This window comes from Biomphalaria glabrata, chromosome 5 (genome assembly GCF_947242115.1).
Source record: "Biomphalaria glabrata chromosome 5, xgBioGlab47.1, whole genome shotgun sequence".
NCBI lineage: Eukaryota > Metazoa > Mollusca > Gastropoda > Planorbidae > Biomphalaria > Biomphalaria glabrata.
In genome coordinates this window covers 32904722-32923908 of record NC_074715.1, presented here as the reverse complement: position 1 = coordinate 32923908, position 19187 = coordinate 32904722, and the positions used below count along the sequence as shown (strand labels likewise).

Sequence of the window (19187 nt, the reverse complement as noted above, 5' to 3'; positions counted from 1 at the left end):
CTCCGACTGCTATGTAGTGGCCACGGTACACGGTTTTACCAAGCACATCAATCCCTCGGGCTATGAGTATCACTCTGTTACTGTTTATATAGATGCTTGTTAAACTAAAGGATAGTAAATGAATACAAAAACTAATTAAATTTAATTAACGTGACTTAAATCTATCGAACTAAATACACCAATCTATAGACGAAATCAACACAAATCTAATGGTATAAGAAAGATCACTTAGCTCTAGAAAATAGCAACACAAAGATCCTCCAAAACTAGATACGAAAAAACACGACTGCTGCCTGCTGGCGCAACAATTGTTGATATAAGCTTTGTAAAAAAAAATGTTAAATAGAATAAAGTGATTTGTTTGTCATGACTTTAGTTGAGTTTGAGTTTAAGCACATCGGCACAATTTAGGCAATGTTGTGCCCGTAATCCTTTAAAGATCACTCTCCCTTTATATAACAAGGGCTAAATTCTAGACAGTTAAATCATTAAAAACAAGGTCTAATTGTCAACTTTTTAATTTTCCAATGCTTTTAGAAATAAAATTTAACATCACACCACTTTAATGATTCTAATACTTTTTAAAAATACCTTCTTTAAAGAAAAGTTTATAGAACATTCCAGTACATTGCTGGGAAAATGAAAATCAAATTCAGTTGTCGGTTTGGGCTTTAAATAAAATTAGTCACAACAAATAGTTAATGAAAGTAAATATCAATATTTATTTTTGACATCAAAAATATTAGGACAAATATTAATTTTGTAGGTAATCAAAATAAAATTTTAATTGTTTTTATTTATAGTTATATAAAAATAATCTTATACTGCAAGAACAAACAGTTTAAACTGTTACCAATCTTGACACTGGCACAATTAAACAATACTAAAAACAAAAAGTGTAAAAAAAAAAAACTTTCTAAAATAAATAATAAAACTTACATTATTTATTTAATTCAAGAGTTGAAAATATTGATATTAATAAAAATAAAAATAATAATAGAAAAAATCCAATAAACCTATAATTTCAATAATTTATATTAATAAAAAAATATGTTACTTTTATATATTTAATTTTAAACTTCACAAATGTAAGCTCACAATGTATAATGTTGAAGCTTACAAATGTAAAAAAAACAACAACAGTTTAACAACAAAGAAAAACAAAACAGTAGCTACCCATGATAACCACAGAAGAGTTTCTAAGGTTTGTATCACATAAGTTTATTATGTCAGCACCACCCCTTTAACCACAAAACAAACCTTTCCAATCAAACAGTTGTTGGTTTATTCTTTTTGTTGAAAAAAAAACAACTCTAAAATGTCTGCTGATTTATTAATTTTTATGTTTTGTTTTTGATATTGTATCACTTAAGTTTCATCTGTGATGGGTGCCACCCTGTGTGGCTCACCTCGTACCCTCCAAACAAGGCCACCACTGATGGCAACTTAATGACTGATATCTATAATATTTGCATATTGAAAATGTTTGCCTGGGTATTAACAAGGAGCCCATTTAATAGGAGTAATATTTATTTTAAGATAAGATTTTGCAGTCATTGGACAAATAGATTCATTGCTTTCACTTCAACACTACAACTTTCCTAGGTTTATCATTTGAATGTGCAAATATAGTCACGTTCCAATGCCTTTTGAGCAGTATAAATAAACACTCAGATTTTCACAAAAGAAGTACATGTACATATCACAAAAACTAAAAGCAAGAAAAGCATTGTCAGTTTTGTAGTGATTTATAACAGATTTTAGGTCAATGATTTGTTTGTTAAGAAGTTCCAGTGAAGAAAAAATGCTAATATATTTATTAAAATATTTTGTTTAACTGTTGGCATAAATAAAAGAGAATTATACACAGTAGAGGCTACCAGCTCAAAAAGTTAAACAAAAAAGTTAAAGGTTATCAAATCTTGCAAGAGTAAAGGAAGTCTAAAGTACATCTTATCTTAGAAATTAAGTTCTTTGTAAAAAACAAAAACCCACATTATTTTATTCTTTACAGATTCAACTTTAATTTATCAAGCATTTGCTTTTTCTCTAAGAGAAGACAACTCATTTCATACACAAGAGTTGCGTATAAAGGAGCAGTAGTTGAAAGAATTAATTTTTGCAGTGCATAAAGTATAATAAATTAATTGCACTGTGCATGTTGAAATAAATATAAAATATGGAAGACTTAAAAGATACAAGAAGGTTGTGCAGGTGTATAGAGATGTGCAAATTTTGTTGCACCTCTTGTGCTAAATCAGTTCTGAGATGTAGACTTGAAATGACAAGACACAGGTCATTTCATTGACTTAATTGCCGAATTTCTTCAATTGAATAGTTAATAAAAAAATGAGCCATTGAAAATTACACAAAGCTTACTTGTAAGTAAAATAACTTACACAGTATTCTCTAACACACATCTATTTAATTTTTCATAATCCATTTCTAAAACTTCATGATTCTTCTTACACTGTCTCTTTCTTTTGCCACCCAACTAAAATGCTTGTACCATAACCTCTTAATTTATGTAATATCTCTTCTCCAATTAGAATTGATTCACCTGAATACATATTTTTGGTTAATTAGCTTATGTAAAGATTTTAATGGATCTAAACTCTGTGTATCACTAAAATTCTCTATAAAGTACTAGCTAACTGCCTCTGATAAATTGATTTAACTTTATAAAAAGCTACTCACATCATCTTGTAGATCTCGTCCCTCTGGAGGATATTCTGATCTAAAACCTCTTCGTAACATTAATTGATCAGGATCTCCTAAGCCTCCACCAACACAGAATCTTGCTCTATGTTTATGAAGAAGGCTTGGATTGGAGAAAGTCATATTACAATCATAGCATCTCCAGTGCATTGCAAGTATTTCATCCATTGTGATGGATTGCAAAATGTTTTCCCACTGTTACGCTAAGCAGATATCAGTCTGGGTGATTTATTTTGTTTCTTTATCTTTCTGTCAATTTTCTACAAAAAGAATGATACATTGGTTAGTAAATAAAGATAAGATAATTTTTATTTTTCCAAACAAATGGAAATTCAGTATAACTACAATTGACCACATCAGCGTAACTACTGTAACAATAACAATATAGATGCTATAATACAAACAACATTCACACAAGAAACACATACACACTCAAACCAGCTCTTTATGAATCGGACTTCTATGTACTTCTTGGTGACAACAGATGACCTTATAACACTCTGACCAAAAGTGGGATAAATGAGTTTTAAAATCTTTCTGTTTTAGTCCTAATGGAAAGGAGATGACCACTTTGTTCAGATCTGATGAAACAGTGGTTTAATGGGTGCAGGTTGTCTTTAAGGATCATATGTGTTTTGGAAAGGTATTTTTCATGAAAAAGCTCTTCAAGAGATGGTAGCTGAGTTTGAGTGATATATGACACTTTTTTAATTAGTCAATGTCTTTGTGTTACTGAGGTATTATCATACCAGCAGGTGATGATGGCAAAGTTAATTAGACAGCTGATGGTTGCTGTATAGGAAGGTTTAATTATTTTTCTCTCAATTAAAAATTTTCTTGGCTCTCTAAGATAGAAGAGTCATTGATGAATTTCGGTGAGAAGGTTTTGACAGTGTTCACTCTATTTCAGTTTGTTGTTGGTGGTAGTACCTAGGTATTTTAAATTCTTGCACATGGTCTATGGTTTAGTTGTTTATCTGAATTTCTGCAAGATGGCCTTTATGTTTCCTAAAATCTATTATCATAGCACAATTTTAATTACAATTTAGCACAGCACCATATAAAATATGTTTTAAATAGAAAAGAACTTTATTACTACACTTTAATTACTCTAATTTCATATTTAAATACAGGACATTAAGATATTACAAAATAAGTATTAAAAAAACATAATAAAATATTCTTCTTTCCTTTCAACCTTATTAGCACGCTGGGAACAGCAAGTGTGGCGATTGGTTTATCTAATATAAATTACTTCATTCATACATGCACAATAAATAATGTGCAGCACACACAATAATTATATATTTATATAAATATATATTATTAATTATTACTTACTTGACATACAATGATAGCTTAGATTTCATTGAAAATCCTTTTTTAAATTTTATTTTAATATGTAGATTTGATTATCTTATCTTATAATTTACAATAATGCCTTCAAAAGATAATTATATGATAATTATGTCTTATGCATATATTTGTGTTAATCTAGATTTAAAGCTTTGCTAAGTCATTAGCTTTCCTGGCTGATTCAGGCCACCTGTTCAATGCTCTAATGGGACTAGGGAAGAAGGAATGCTTGTACGAATTTGTTCTAGCATACATAAATAATTTATATGAAATAAGAAACATGCATTATCTTTATGTCTTTTGGAAAATTACATTACGTTGTGTTTATGTATTTGCAAGTTATGGTTAAGTATGACATACTGTATGTGTTTTATGTATTATTGGGTTTTTTTTGGTCTTCTGTCTTAAAGTGTCTCATTTTTTTATTTACTAAAGGTGTTACTCTAGTCATATATGAATATTCATTTGTTATAAATCTCACAGCTCTATTTCGCTATGTCCCAAACAGAGGATGCATATTCTAATATTAGTCTATCCAAGATCATCTTCTTATCTTGAACTTTAAATTGCTCAGTAATATAGAATACCAGATTTAATCTATATTTTAGATAGATAAAGACTCTATAGTTTCTATATCTAGACTCTAGTACTAGACTAATAGATTCCACTTAGCCTTAGATAAAGAATTATTTAACACAAATGACTAGACACAGACTTTGGTAATCATTCGACGGTTGGGACACTGACCATTGAGGTCAATAAGTTGGCAGTACGCTGATGAACTGGTGTGACCAAAAGCGCATGCCTCTCTCTTTCTCCTCTTGTTTAGCCAAAACAAAAGTATGGTTTTCTGCACTGATAATTTATGTTAAAACTAATTTTATCTATATAGGCCTATATATATCGAAAGAAATAAAGATATTTTAAAGTGTTTTGTGTTGTTTTTATTCTTTCCTTTTTTGGTGTTGTTTTTATTCCTTTTTTGTTCATTGTTTACTTTATAGTGAAAATGTCCAATATACATATAAATAAATAAAAAAAATATTTTAAAAATTTTCAATGAAAACAATAAAAAAAATAACTTTCACCAATGTTTGGCAAATGCGTAGATGAATGTAAAAAGCAATGACTTGTCAATGAGTCATTTCTCCTTTTCTATTGTTTTATTACTTCTTTAGTTCTATAGCCACCAATCTGTCTAGCACTCAACTAGGTGTTAAAGTATCCAGCTGAATGGGTAGATAAAAAAAAAAAAAAAAAGGGGGAGGGTATAGGTAGAGAAAGGCCCTAAATATATATATATCTTTGACTTAGTATCTTCTAGAAACTAGACTAAGACTCTACTACAGTGTGTCTGGAGTAGAGTCATAGTTAGATATCTAGATCTAGTAGATCATCTATCAGACTCTACTGGACTAGTCATAGAGTTGATAGATAGAGACTAGGGTGTCTAAACTAAGAGATATACAGATAGATATAATAATTAAATAATATGATCTATCAGATTACAGATCTAATAATAAAAGACTAGATTAATTCTAAGTCAATCTACTCTAACTCATCTAACAGCGTTAACTCTAAGTATCTACTCTTATTACTCTTAACTCTAAGTACCGTAGTCTAAAACAAGACTTTTTTTGTACTTGTTTAAAGTTGTTTTTATTTTTAGTTGGACTGCGTGGCACGTCGCAGTGTCACTAAAATCTAGATCTGTCTTGAAAGAATTTCATATTTAAGCTAGGCTTACTCACTTTGTAGACATTTAAATTTTTTTTTTGGTGGTTTTAAGTTAAGTCGATTTAAACCATAATAATAAATATTATATATATGAAAGCCTTTTACAAGTCCATTCTAATTGAAACGTAGAATACTGCACGGCGCCATTTTGAGTTGTTTACATTTAAAACTTTTTGATTGGTCGTTAACATGGCAACAAACACAATGTGGCCTAGATACTACTGACATAAAGTAGCCACCTAAAATATTTTTCCAACGATGTAGGCCTACAATAAATTTAATTACTAATCTTGTAAAAAAAATATGAATTAGCTTTGTATATTTTAATAATAAATATGAAGTAGTTAAAGACTCTAGATAAGTATTAAATTAGCGTTAAAAGGTGCCCATATATTGATGCACATACATAGATCTAGAATCTAGATCTATTTATCTTATGATAATCTTATCTTATATTATAAGTTATATACATCTAGAATCGAGCTATTAATTTTTTTCTTCTTATTTATGGTTTAATATCTAGGTCTAGAGGCTAAATATGGTATAGACCTAGATTCTATCTGAAATCTTGATCTACTGTCTAGATTCTAGAATTTCTAGATCTCTAGATAGATCTAGATCTATACTCTATATTAGATATATAGTAGCGTCTTATATTTTGGACACCCCATCGAATTCTCCTTCAATGAACGGGTCGCTTTTTTTGTTTGTAATTCATTTGTTTTTATGTTTGGAGCAAAAATCAATGTTTCGGGACTGCGCATGTCCAATTTTAGATAAATTCCGGTAATTTTGTTCCGTTTTTCCAAAGCAGATGGCAGTTTTTTAGATTCTCGGTAACCATGTATGTAAAGCTGTTGTTTTAACCTCCCCCGGCAATTCATACCCATATAAGGGATGAAGGTTATATTATGAGCCTGTTTGATCGTAGGCTGATGGGCATATCAAAATAAGCTTTCAAACATCTTTAGAAAGACATTCCAATCACATTTATACCATTAGCTGTTAAATAAAATTTAATAAGGGGGTGTACAACGAATAATAATGAATTCAGCTCATTCTCCTTCATTGGACACAGCAAAATCGTAATAAGAAATATTATTGGGATGAATAAATCTATGATTTTTTCAATGAATAAGCATGACCTGGATCGAGATATCTACAATATATAATTTATGAATGAAAGAAAAAGTGCGGGCTGCTAATTTGAAGCCATAGACCATGCCCACTGCATGTGATCACTCCAGATGAGCTGGCAGTGAGGAGAGGTATACACTTAAGCGTTTAGTGTCACAAACTATCAAACAGGCAGTGGAGGGAAGTGGGATAGAGTCATGAAAAGAATTATAAACATCTATGGGAGGGAGGGGGTGTTAATGTGTCACAAAACTAATATCCAAATTATGAAAACAAGAAGAGGGTCCTTGGATGGGAATTAAAAGAAAGACAAGAGGAAATACATGTAGCCAATGTAGCCTAGTCGCCCTAGTTGAAAATATCATGTTTATTAAATTATAATAATTAATTTATAGATATATAATTTATATAGATTTATTTCTGTCTGTTTCTACACATAGATTACATAGGTATATAAATAATAAACAATATATATATATATATATATTAATATATTCTATATATAGAGTTAGAGAGAGAGTATATGAGGAAATAGACTATAAATACATATTGCAAAAGTGAATCTACTTCTTTTAATACAATCTAAAAAAAATTAAGTAACACAGATATAATTTATTAGCAATTACATAGTGGTGTACAATGACGGTGCTCACTGTCCAAGTGAGGAGAAAGCCCAAAAACTGCATTCAATATAGGAGCATGAAGTGACCCACTTTATTTTAAAATAAAATCTTGACTATGAGTGGCAATTCAAAGGAATACAGCTATTTTTATAGTCCTTTAGTTGCAGAATAAGAATCTGCTATCAGTTTTTTTGTAAGTTAAACCTTCACCAAATAAAAAAAAAAATAAAAATTTGACCTAGTTCCCGTAAGTCGGTGTTCAGGTATAAGAATCTCTACTATAGATCTAGATCTAAAGTAATATAAATAAAGGCGAAACATGAAATATAGACCTAATTATACTTTTTAGAATACATAGAGTCTATAGATATAGAAGCAGTAATCGATTATCAATTAACGAGAAATAGCTCTAACAGATTATCGGTCTAAATCTATCAGATTTATTATAGATCTTTGTTTTAATGTATAAATATATTAATAATATATATATATATATACTTTAAAGTAGTTAGAGCTACATCTAATTTATTTGTAGGATAAAGTTCTATTTCAATTTAAAATCATAAATCTAGATCTAATTTCTTTTACGAGAATTTGTTAAAATCGATTCCGGAAAAAAAAACAACTCTTCCATAGCTATCATCATCATGGAGGTATGCTCATGCTAACCGTCTCAGGTTGCTTACCGATCTAACATATTGACGTCTAGTCTAGATTTGTAATCTCTAGATATGGTGATCTAGAGTTGTAGACTATTCTAGTTTCACTCTTTATCAATCTTTTTTTTTTCAGGTCAATATCTGTCATGCAACTTCAGGAAAGGCATTGGCAACAATTGGTGGGGTATGTTACTATCATTGACATAACTATGTAAACTTAGGACTTAGTGACTTCACTTAGTCTTATTCAAGATCATATTGAGTCTTAATAAAACTAGACTTTACTAGACCTATAAGTAGTATAACTTAGTATAAGTATAAACTTAGAACTATCAGTATCATAATCATAGTTAGATCTAGATCTAGGTACTTTGACAAAAAATTCAAAGTAAGCATATAACAACAGAAAATATCTAGTTATGTAGAGCTTGCTGGGAGGTTTACAATGATACCAAATTTATCTTTCTGTGTTATATCTATTTTCTATGAGTATGAGCAAAGTTATGCCGTTTTATATGCAGAGAAATGGACTAAGTCACTATAAAAGTTTTTAAAAGTATAGAAAATGTAAAAAAAACTGTGATCGAAAAAATGAATTTTCATCTTTATCTCATCATAACTTTATAACCATAATACTAATAGATAGAAGCTTGAAATTCAGAACACAGCTACCCCATTATATGATTTTTAATTTGATTGTTTCATCTCACATACAGCTAACATTCATTCACAGCTAATCTGTTTGTAAATTGACTTCGATCCTTTTTCTAGAATGCTGTTTGGTAGAAACTTCCTCAGCTTTATAATATTTATAAATATAATTTAAAATAACAACTTGATAGCATTCTCTCCACTAGGTTGATCAATGATAAGCCATTAAACAATGCATTTAAATCATTTGTACTTCATATTATCAACGAGAATTGCCACACGTAGCTACATCATGGAGTGACTTCATTTAACATCAGGATGAGCCTAAACTTGCCAATAAGCTGATGTCCTTTTATATTTTGTGTACCTAAGTATAGAAAAAAAAAGATTTCTAATACTACTCTATAATAGAAATATTGATTTTAATACTATAGTCATAGATTGTTATGGTAGTTAAAATTTTTCCGCTTACCATTTCGAAAAATTGTCTAATTTGGCATCATTTATAACTGATAACAGCATGTTAGGGTAAGTTTTTTTAATTTTGGAGGACAAAATTTCATTAAAAAATAATGAAATAACAAACTTTAAGCATAAATCTAGGTCTAGTGTCTAAATACAGTAAAAAAAATACCAAGCTTGCTTAAAAATGATAGTAATGCAAAATCATTCTTACCTATGACTTTACTGTAAATTTTCAAAATAAACACGACTTTCGTTTTCTGACAATGTGGTATCATTCAAAAGCTTAGGAATCCTCCTTTAAGATTATCACAAGGGTTTTTTTTAAAATGAAGCAAATGTAAAAATAACATTCAATCAACTAAAACCATGGGTTTGGAAGTCTAGCTATGCTGTTTCAAAACTATATAGCAGCTAGTCTAGCAGTTTATAGGTCAGTAAAGTAAGGATGTCAAAGTCCCTATCAATATTATATCAATTTTGAATTTAGTTTACTTAGTTTGTTCAATGTCATTTTCAATTCACCATTGATTCAATCATATTCAATGATTAATATTTCATTTTCATATCATATACACATTGTAGTTGATCGATAGAAGCATAGATGCGAGGTAGAGAGGCTAAGTATTCTTGAACTTTGCTTGGCCTGTCGTGGCTACCTATGCATATATGTCATTACACTTCTGTCAGTAGCAGGAAAGATCTTTGCATGAGTCTTACTTGACCAACCAACCCACTCATTTTAGTGGAGGAGGTGCTATCTGAGAGTCAATGTGAATGTGTCTTTAGAGCTGGAAGAGGTACATCTGGCACATGATATTTGTTTTGCGACAATTAAAAGAAAAATGCAGAATGCAGAACTTTAACCTATACGCTGCCTTTGTGAACCTCACTTTCGACACATTCAGTCATGATGGCTTCTAGTGGTGAATTTCCACCAGGCCTGGATGCCCAACTATGATCCTGTCCATTCTCAAGGAGCTTCATGTGGGACAAAAAGGTCAGATTAGATCACTTCCCAATAGAAAATAGTGTGAAGCAGGGATGTGTATTTGCTCCTACTCTATTCGCTATCTTCTTTGGCATAATGCTGGGTCAAATGAGGCAGTGACTGCATGAAGGCATCTACGCCAGGTTTCGCTAAGACAGCAATGTGTTCAATCTTATGTCTACTGTCCCATACAAGAATAAAAAAGAATGTTCATAACAGAGGTTCTCTGTGCCAATGATTGTGCCCTACTAGCTCACAATAAGTATGATCTCCAGATTGCAGTCAACAAATTTGCATATGCAGCCGCCTCTTTTGGTTTATCTATATACCTCGGGAAAACAGAAGTCACCCAATAAAAGCTACTTGGTCCCAAAGATCACAGTAAATGGACAGTCCCATAATGTGGTAGACCACTTCACATATCTAGGAAGCATAGTATCAAATGACGTATCGCTTTCAATTGAAGTTGATAACTATCTGGCCAGGACACCTCCAGGCGAGGGTTTGGCGGAATAAATTGCTCCGCCTGCCTGCTATCGATGACATTGAATGGCATTATCATAAGTAGATCCTAGATCTATTTTTTTCAGATCTAATCTATTATCTGATTAAAGTTTATTAATAGATCTTGTTATTCTAGTATCTATACTTCTACTGTTCAACGTAAAGACCTAATCTATCTAATAATCTAATCTATTCTAGATCTAGATTCTATTTCTATTATTTCTAGTAGTATAGATCTAGTTACTAGGTCTATTAAACTTATTAAGTACTTCATTCGACTTGAATATATGATTGTAAATTCTAGATCTATGACTATTATTATCATGCCCATGGCATGTGTGAAATCAATTTGTCAAATCAACTACAATTATTGGACTTTCTACTACAACTTTTGAGTTCTTTCATACTTTAAATTTAAAGACACTTCAGGATACAAGATAGTATTAATTATACAGAAAAACACTGAACCATTATCTTCAAATGTAAACAAGACCTAATAAATACTCAGAAAGACACAAAGATAAAGGCACATTCCTTTTTCCATTTGCTAGAACAAATTTTGTACAAATACTCCTTCCTAATGCCATTAGAGCATGGAATGGGCAACCTGAAACAGCCAAGGAAACCAATGCCTTGGTAGGGTTTAAGCCATTGATTAACAATCATGACTAGATTGACCTATGGATATGTGTAGGACTTAATCATCTTCTTTTTTAAAGTAATGTCTGTATTTGATAAGATAACATGAGGAAGGAAATTGGGGGAAAGAAGAAATGCCAGTTAGAAAGATCTCGCTGGTAGCATCATAATGGATACCATGATAATGACTACTTTTTGTTTAGGTCTTTAGTTATATAGTTTAATTTTACGAGTGATCTAGTTAATAAAATTTATAAAAATCTCTACAATTTTCATTTTTACAATTATTTTTGTGTGTGAAATTGTGTATCGGAAAATGCAGGATTCTTGAGATAAGCTAGTCCTAAAAAATACACAGATCTTGGGTAAAAGACTGATCAAAGAAAGTACTGTAAATGTTTAAGGTATTTTCTTTTTATAGTCTGTATCTGGTGTGATTCCAACTCCCTGTATTTGTGTGCAGAATTGTTTCTCTATCAGATACACTTAAATTCAAAGCCTAATATTGTAAGTTTAATTTTAAAAGAACTGAAAAATGCAAAAAATATATAAGGAAATAGGTACTTCCAGCACTTTTTAGTTTTGATCAAAGAAACAAAACGTGTCTAGCAATATCGACCTTTGAGAGTGTGTGGGAATAGGTTTCTTCACAGTACTTCACCTAAGAACAAAAAAAAGAATTTTTGAAAGCAACAACTCCCACCACACTTTTGTATGACTCTGAGACCTGGATGCTCTACTACAGAAGACATCTAAGTCTCATCGAATGTTTCCGTCAAAGGTGCCTTTGCTCCATAATGGGCATATGCTGAAAGAACTACATTACAAATAACCTTGTTCTGTTGGAGGCCAAAGTACTTACCATTCAACAGCTGCACTGGGTCTGACACTCCGTATGGGGAATGACCACAGGGCCGAGTACCAAGTAACAAGGTGCCCCTTTTTACCTGTATGAAGATCAACTCAGGTGCCATTTGGCCCTTTCGGGCAAAGAGACAGAGAGCGCTCACAAAGACCTCAGAATAGACCCAATGAAAACCACTTGTAGAAGACAAGACAGGCTCAGCAGATGTAAAGAGAACTTTAAATAGACAATGTTTTTTTCTACATGAGATATGGAAACCCCTTGTAGAAGACAAGACAGGCTCAGCAGATGTAAAGAGAACTTTAAATAGACAATGTTTTTTTCTACATGAGATATGGAAAAAAATGCAGATTGTAAATGAGGTTGTGTAGTCTTGCGAAACACTGCACTCGTCTTTAATATTTGAAATCTCCTACATTACCATTCATTCATATAATTTCATAGAACAGTTCAGATAAACTCCTGAGAATGTTTAATTATCTTTTTGGTCTTAATTTTTATCTAGCTACTTTTATTTTTCTTAGTTTTATGTGATGTAAAAATGTTGTCTATGTCTTTGTTATTTAGTCAATTTTAAGTTTTGTTAAAAAGATTTTTATGCTAAAAAAAAATCAATAAAAAAAATGTTTAAGTTATGTTTAATCTTTGAAAAAAAATCATTTCTTATAATTAAACTCTTTATTTGTTTCAAAGCTTTCACCAAAGTCAACAGTATTAGACATAAAGAATGAATTCTCTAAAATTGGTAAGAACTTTTAAATTTTGAGATGCTTATTTGTGTGTATTTAAAAAAAAAAAATATGATCGTGATCTTTATGGTACCTATAAGCTCACCCAGCTCTAATGGGTACCTGACATTAGTTTTAGGCTTGGTCATTGTGCTAGCCACATAACAACCTCATTAACCGTGGGTCACAGAAACAGATGACCTTTATATCATCTGATAGATTTTAAGGACGGAATTGAATGTTATCCCCCTTTCCGAGTGCGAAAAATGCTTCGATTCAACTTATATAATTTTTTTTTGTTCTTTTGTTATTACAAAATGATATATTTGGTATAGAATTAAAGGAGAATGCATGTCCTTTTTATATTGCCAAAAGAAAATTTTTAAAAAATTTTAATATTTGAAAATTAAAAATGAAAAATTACTGTTTTCAAAAAATGTTTCCATATTGGAAATAAATATTTTTTATTATATTTATCCATATTGTCACAAAACTTTATAGAGAAAACACATCTAAAACGCATAAAATGGAAATTTTGAGTTAATTATTCATATCACAACTATTGTAAAAAGGAAAATTCATCACTGTAGACAATTTAACACCCCTAGATCTAGTTTACATCTAGATAACTATATTATGATTCTAAGAAAAAAATATTTACAATATTTATTATATTTCAACAAAACTTTATATGTAAACCATTCAAAAACACATAAATAGATTGTCTGGAGCTTATCATCCAGAACATAAGTCTAAAGAAAATAGAGCCTTTTTAAAACCCCACTCTTTAAAAAAAATATCTTCCTCTGTAAAAAAAAACATTGAAAGAAGGGAATTCCAGATGTTACATGTTTTAAGCAATCAAAAAGATATATGACAGAAAAGAAGAAACAAATTTTAAAGCACTAATGTTGTCATCTTTGATCCAAGCATTATAGCTGGGTAAAATAAAAAATCCAGGCCTAGTTACAGAGTCAAAGTGTTTTAAGCTTTAAGGCTATTGCAACATACATTATCTATTGTGATAGACCTTGCCTTTGTAGATCACTCTGGGTTTCTTGTACAGTTGTATTAGATGCACTTAAAAAACAACAGAACAGAGCCTACCCGTATAACAAGTAGAAAGACTAAGTCCAAACCATTATACAGGCTTAACTGAAGTTTTATTCTGAAAAGGCCACAGTCAGTCTCTGTCCGTAATACAAAATTATCCCTTTGAAGTCCTAACACCAACTAACAAATAATAACATAAATAGACTATATCCCATTATGCTTTGACGTCACTAAAAGTCCGTCAACTATGGTGCGTCTCTATACTAACTAAATGTCTAACAATACTAAGTGTCTTAACACTAAAGAAAGTTAACGCATTGTCATATTCACTAAATATGTCTCTTATACAAAATAATAAAACAGGCACTCTGCACCTTGTGGTTACAAGATACCTCATCCTGCTGGTCTTGCCTATTAAGAGATTACAGATTCAGCACTGAGTGTCCCACACTTGTCACCTGTATAGCTCTAAAGCCTAACATAATTTTGCTCTCTAAAAGTAAAAACAAATGATACATTGGCATTGTATTTACCGTTCTATGAATCGATCTTGGTGAAGCAAGAACAAATTATAGACAACTTCCTGAAGTAAAATGAAAGCACCTTAAATAAGGTATAGAGCCTCATAGCACTCAATGCTTTAAACAGAGCAGGTTGACCTATCAGCTAATAAGATTTGGAAATGTGGTGTACACCGTGGTGTATGACTTGTTTTTTTTTTTTAGTTCCTGCATGTATTTTCTTTCAAAAGGATGTATTAACAATTACTGTTTTCAAGTAAAAATGTATACTTATTGTCTTGACTTTTGTTAGTATCCAAACTTAATTAATAATTATTAATTCTGAAATTTATTTTTTAAACATTGACATGAAAAAAAAAACTAATTGTGTATGTGATGCTTAATCTCCAGATTTCCTTGTTGATCAAATTCATTGTATTTATGTTTTATATACTATGTAACTAGCTTGCATGTAAAGTATAATATTGGCAAAACAACATCCATCTCTAATTGATTGTTAATCATGCTGTTTGTATTTATACTTATCATTGCTTTCATTTGTAAACAATACCTTTTAATAATTTTTTTTTTCTTTCACATTTAGTACAAATATTAATTACACAGATTCACTTATTATTAATTTTTGTTGTTCTCTTTTTGCAGAACCCAAGTACTATCCAGACAGACAGGCTTTTAGACTTGAGCCACGTAAGATCATTTGTCAATTTTAGGTTGATTAGTCTATAAATAGTTATATGACAAAACTGTTGTGTAAAATAAATGCAGAATTTTCTGGTAGTTAACAGCCATTCTTGCTGGTTTCATTTATTGTAAATGTTTGTTTTTTTTGTAATAGAGTTCACCAGTTTTAAGAGCAAAAGCATAGCAATCACCAAACTTTTACTTTTTTCAGAAATAATCCGAACATCAGTTTATAGACCCGGGTAGAAACTGGAAAGCCGCTCCAGTTAATTTCTATTAAGACAAAAATTCATTTAAATTATTTTTTGCCCATTTTATTTTTTAAAATAAATTATTCATATAATTTTGTTTATGTTCACCAAGGTGGAAAAATTCTCAAAGAAGTAGAAACACTGGAGGCTTTGAATATTAAACACCATGGCAAATTGTTTTTCAAAGATTTGGGACCACAAGTGGGTTGGACCACGGTAAGAGGCACACATTTGTAGGATACTTTATTCCTATAGAATAAAAATTAATACCATTTAACAAGAAAAAAAGTAAAAAAAAAATATTTGCTTACATTACTTAAAAAGTAAAAAATGGAGTTCATATCTCAGATACCGTACAACAACATATCAGATTGTGTAGCACTGAAACAGATGCATGAACAAAAAAATTTCCTTGCTATTTCTATCTTTGCCTTTAGGTTTTCCTGACAGAGTATGCAGGTCCTCTTGTTATCTACCTCATATTTTACACCAGACCTAGTTTTATCTATGGAGATGGTGCTTCCAGCCAGCCTTATGCTGATGTTGTCAAGTAATACTTTATAGATTGTAACACTTTTCAGAATTTAGCATTTTTTAAAAAGTTGTTTTCAAATCTGTTAATTATTAAATATTTTGATTTGCTTTATAGTTATATATGTATTTTTAATCAAAATTATTTAAACAGTTTTACATTTTCAGCATAGCTGCTGGTTGTTGGACATTCCATTATGCCAAGAGATTGTTGGAAACTTTGTTTGTTCATAGGTTTTCTCATGCCACCATGCCCATTTTAAATATTTTCAAGGTGAGTAACATGATTAGCCTTGTAAACTTCCATTATTATGAATTTATCCTACCTCACTGAAATCTATTATTGAATAGTAATAATATAATGAAATTATGAGATGTGACAAGAAGTAGTCTAGAGACTAAAACTTAAACACCCTCACTCATAATGTAATACCTGTACAGTGCAGCAGAAAGAACAAAAAATCACAGTTGTACTTCTCAATACTAAATAGTACTTTATGAACGCTATTTAGGCCTGCTCTGCAGATTAGCTTGCATTCATCATTTGTATTTCAGACTTTCTTGTTATTAGTGTTTGTTGTTTGATTTCCCTTAACAAACCAATATTTGTTTCTATCATCAGAACTCTACCTATTACTGGGGTTTTACAGCACTAGTTGCCTACTTTGTGAATCATCCATTGTACACACCGCCAAGTAAGTGTGTCATTTCTAAGTGTGGTTTTTATATTGTCTTTTTATTTAAAAAAACATAATTTGAAATTGCTTTGTCTGATTAAGTAGTTATATACACACAACATACAGATCTCTTGTCTTTGTCATGCTTAAAGAATGAAGTAATAGAACAGTTTACAAATATTTTAATTAAAAAAAAAAAAAGGATTTTAGAAAGAGAGTATTGAAAAAAAAAAAACAAAGTTCTAAATGCAAAAAAAAAATCTTTTTTTTTTTAGTAATGCTGGCATGTTAAATCAGAAAATTAACAATATAATCTTTGTATTTCAATAATTGTTTAAAATGGTGTACAGTTAATACAGTACTATTTTATTAAGTCACATAATATTTACAGTTTGTTAGTGCTTTAAATCTATAAAAAAAAAGTTGATTTGTAGTAAAGGCCTACATAAAGTAAAGTAAAATTATAGTTCCCCTTTCAGACCTTGTGATCTTTAAGGTAGTTGATTTAAAGGTCATCTGTTTCTGTGGCCAACGGTAAATGAGGGTGTCATATGGCCAGCACAACGACCAACCGCCTTTACTTTTCTCTAACTAATGTCAGCTACCCATTAGAGCTGGGTGGACTCAGAGGCGCCCTAAAGATCCCAAAATTTAAAAATTCAGAATTCGAACTTGGGATCTCTAAGTTTGGAAGCCAAGTGCTTTACCACTCAGTCACCATGCCTCCCTACATAATGTAGAAAATTGTTGATTAAAAAGTTTCATTACATCTTCAATATTTCTTTTAAATCTATAGTTATATTGTTACAGCTTGCTTAGTTTTGATATGTTAACCTCATTTGTCTTTGTTTCAGCTAATGGCAATGCTCAGATTTGGGCAGGACTTGGCACTTTTATTGTACGTTGTTTTTACCAAACTTTTGATATATTGTTTTATTGTCTCCCTTACTCCATTTTTTAAAATAAATATTATTTATTTTATAATTTAAAAGAATTGTAATAGATTAGTTATAATGGTCTATTTACCTTCAACAGTTTGCTGAGTTGGGCAATTTTTCAGTTCATGTTGCACTAAGGAATCTTCGACCCCCTGGTGAGTTTCTTTATTATGACATTTTAGTCAGCGTAGTCTCTATATGAGTTGCATAAGATCATCCATCTCATATGCTTGACACTCACATTAACTGTTGACCACAGAAACTTTGAACTATAATTGATATTGCAGCTTTAAAAATATTTTTTAAATGTATAATTGCAGGAACCAAAGAACGCCGTATTCCAAAAGCTGATTCTAATCCATTCAGTTGGCTGTTCAATTTAGTCTCGTGTCCAAATTACTTTTATGAAGTTTTGGCATGGGTAGGCTTTACTGTCATGACACAGTGCCTGCCAGGTAAGAAGTTTATGATTGCCAATACATTTTTGTATGCAGCATAATTAAATTCTTAACTTGCACTGAGAGAACACTTTAAAAGACAAATCTTTTTTTTTCCCCTTGAATGTTATTTTTTATATTATAAATATTGTTTTTTATGAAAGTAGTATTTCTTAAAATAAAATATTTTTTTTAATCAAATTTTTTGCTTAAAGTATGTTCCCAAAGTGGTCAGATCTCATATGAATTTTTCAAAACCAAATTGTATCCTAACACTTTTTTTTAAAGTAAGATGTTTTTAATCCTGGTCAGTAATTTCATACTTTTGATTAAAGCTATTTAACTTTGTGTCTCATACACTGCAGGGTTGTCAACATTATTTTAAACCTTATATGTGGTATTTGATGTATTAGTCTGCCACCATGATGGTCCTCTGTTAAGAAGGGAAGGAGGAAATCATATCATACAAATGTACTCTGTTGATTAATGGTATCTTTCAATGGATGAGTGCATGCTAATAAAAAAAAACAAACTCATTGAACACATTAAGTGTTTTTTGGAAGGGTTTGGTTATCTAAAATTTAAAGCATTCAATGCATTCATAGTTTGTATCAAAATAAACGAAATTGAAGAGAATCTGAAAGGAGAAGTGACTTTGTATTTTTTTATGAACTTTAAAATCTACATAACATTATTATCCTAATGTTTTTACATGTTAGTATGTTATCAGTCTTTACAAAATAAAAATTGTTATTGAAAGAAAAAATTATTTTTTTTGCAAAATGTTAATGTTCAGCGCTGCTCACCTCCCATGTCTGTTCTCAGTGGTAATCTAAACATTTTAAAAACCTTTGTCCTTCTCTGGTGGAAGAGGCAAAGTTTGACTCTTTGTCCCTGCTGCTTGAAGGAAAAGGAATCTATATACCATGTTATCTCTCCCTGTTCAAAACTTTTCAGATTTCATTACATATGCACTGCTAACATGCAACCACAGGGTTTCTGTCCAGGACGTTTAAAAAAGGGATGTG

At 30.7% G+C, this 19187-nt stretch overlaps 2 protein-coding genes across 5 annotated transcripts in view; one reads left to right on the top strand and one right to left on the bottom strand.

The window, feature by feature from the left end:
- The window catches only part of LOC106067643 (uncharacterized), a 47011-nt gene extending 41012 nt beyond the window's left edge, over positions 1-5999 (bottom strand). The window contains exons 1-2 of one of the 3 annotated variants that reach the window (XM_056030862.1): positions 5826-5999; positions 2698-2978 (exon numbers count right to left, since the gene is read on the bottom strand). In XM_056030862.1, coding sequence (XP_055886837.1) covers positions 2698-2886 — 189 coding nt within the window. In that variant the 5' untranslated portion in view covers positions 2887-2978; positions 5826-5999. Of the gene's footprint in view, positions 1-2697; positions 2979-4059; positions 4175-5825 lie in introns of those variants that run through there. The other 2 variants (XM_056030863.1, XM_056030864.1) reach the window with 2 other exon arrangements.
- Positions 1-19187, top strand: part of LOC106077618 (very-long-chain enoyl-CoA reductase-like) — a 129461-nt gene that overhangs the window by 109592 nt on the left and 682 nt on the right. The window contains exons 1-11 of one of the 2 annotated variants that reach the window (XM_013238344.2): positions 8127-8224; positions 8364-8414; positions 13036-13087; positions 15287-15331; positions 15689-15792; positions 16014-16126; positions 16276-16381; positions 16730-16802; positions 17639-17682; positions 17820-17877; positions 18043-18177. In XM_013238344.2, coding sequence (XP_013093798.2) covers positions 8219-8224; positions 8364-8414; positions 13036-13087; positions 15287-15331; positions 15689-15792; positions 16014-16126; positions 16276-16381; positions 16730-16802; positions 17639-17682; positions 17820-17877; positions 18043-18177 — 787 coding nt within the window. In that variant the 5' untranslated portion in view covers positions 8127-8218. Of the gene's footprint in view, positions 1-8126; positions 8225-8362; positions 8415-13035; positions 13088-15286; positions 15332-15688; positions 15793-16013; positions 16127-16275; positions 16382-16729; positions 16803-17638; positions 17683-17819; positions 17878-18042; positions 18178-19187 lie in introns of those variants that run through there. The other variant, XM_056030871.1, reaches the window with a different exon arrangement.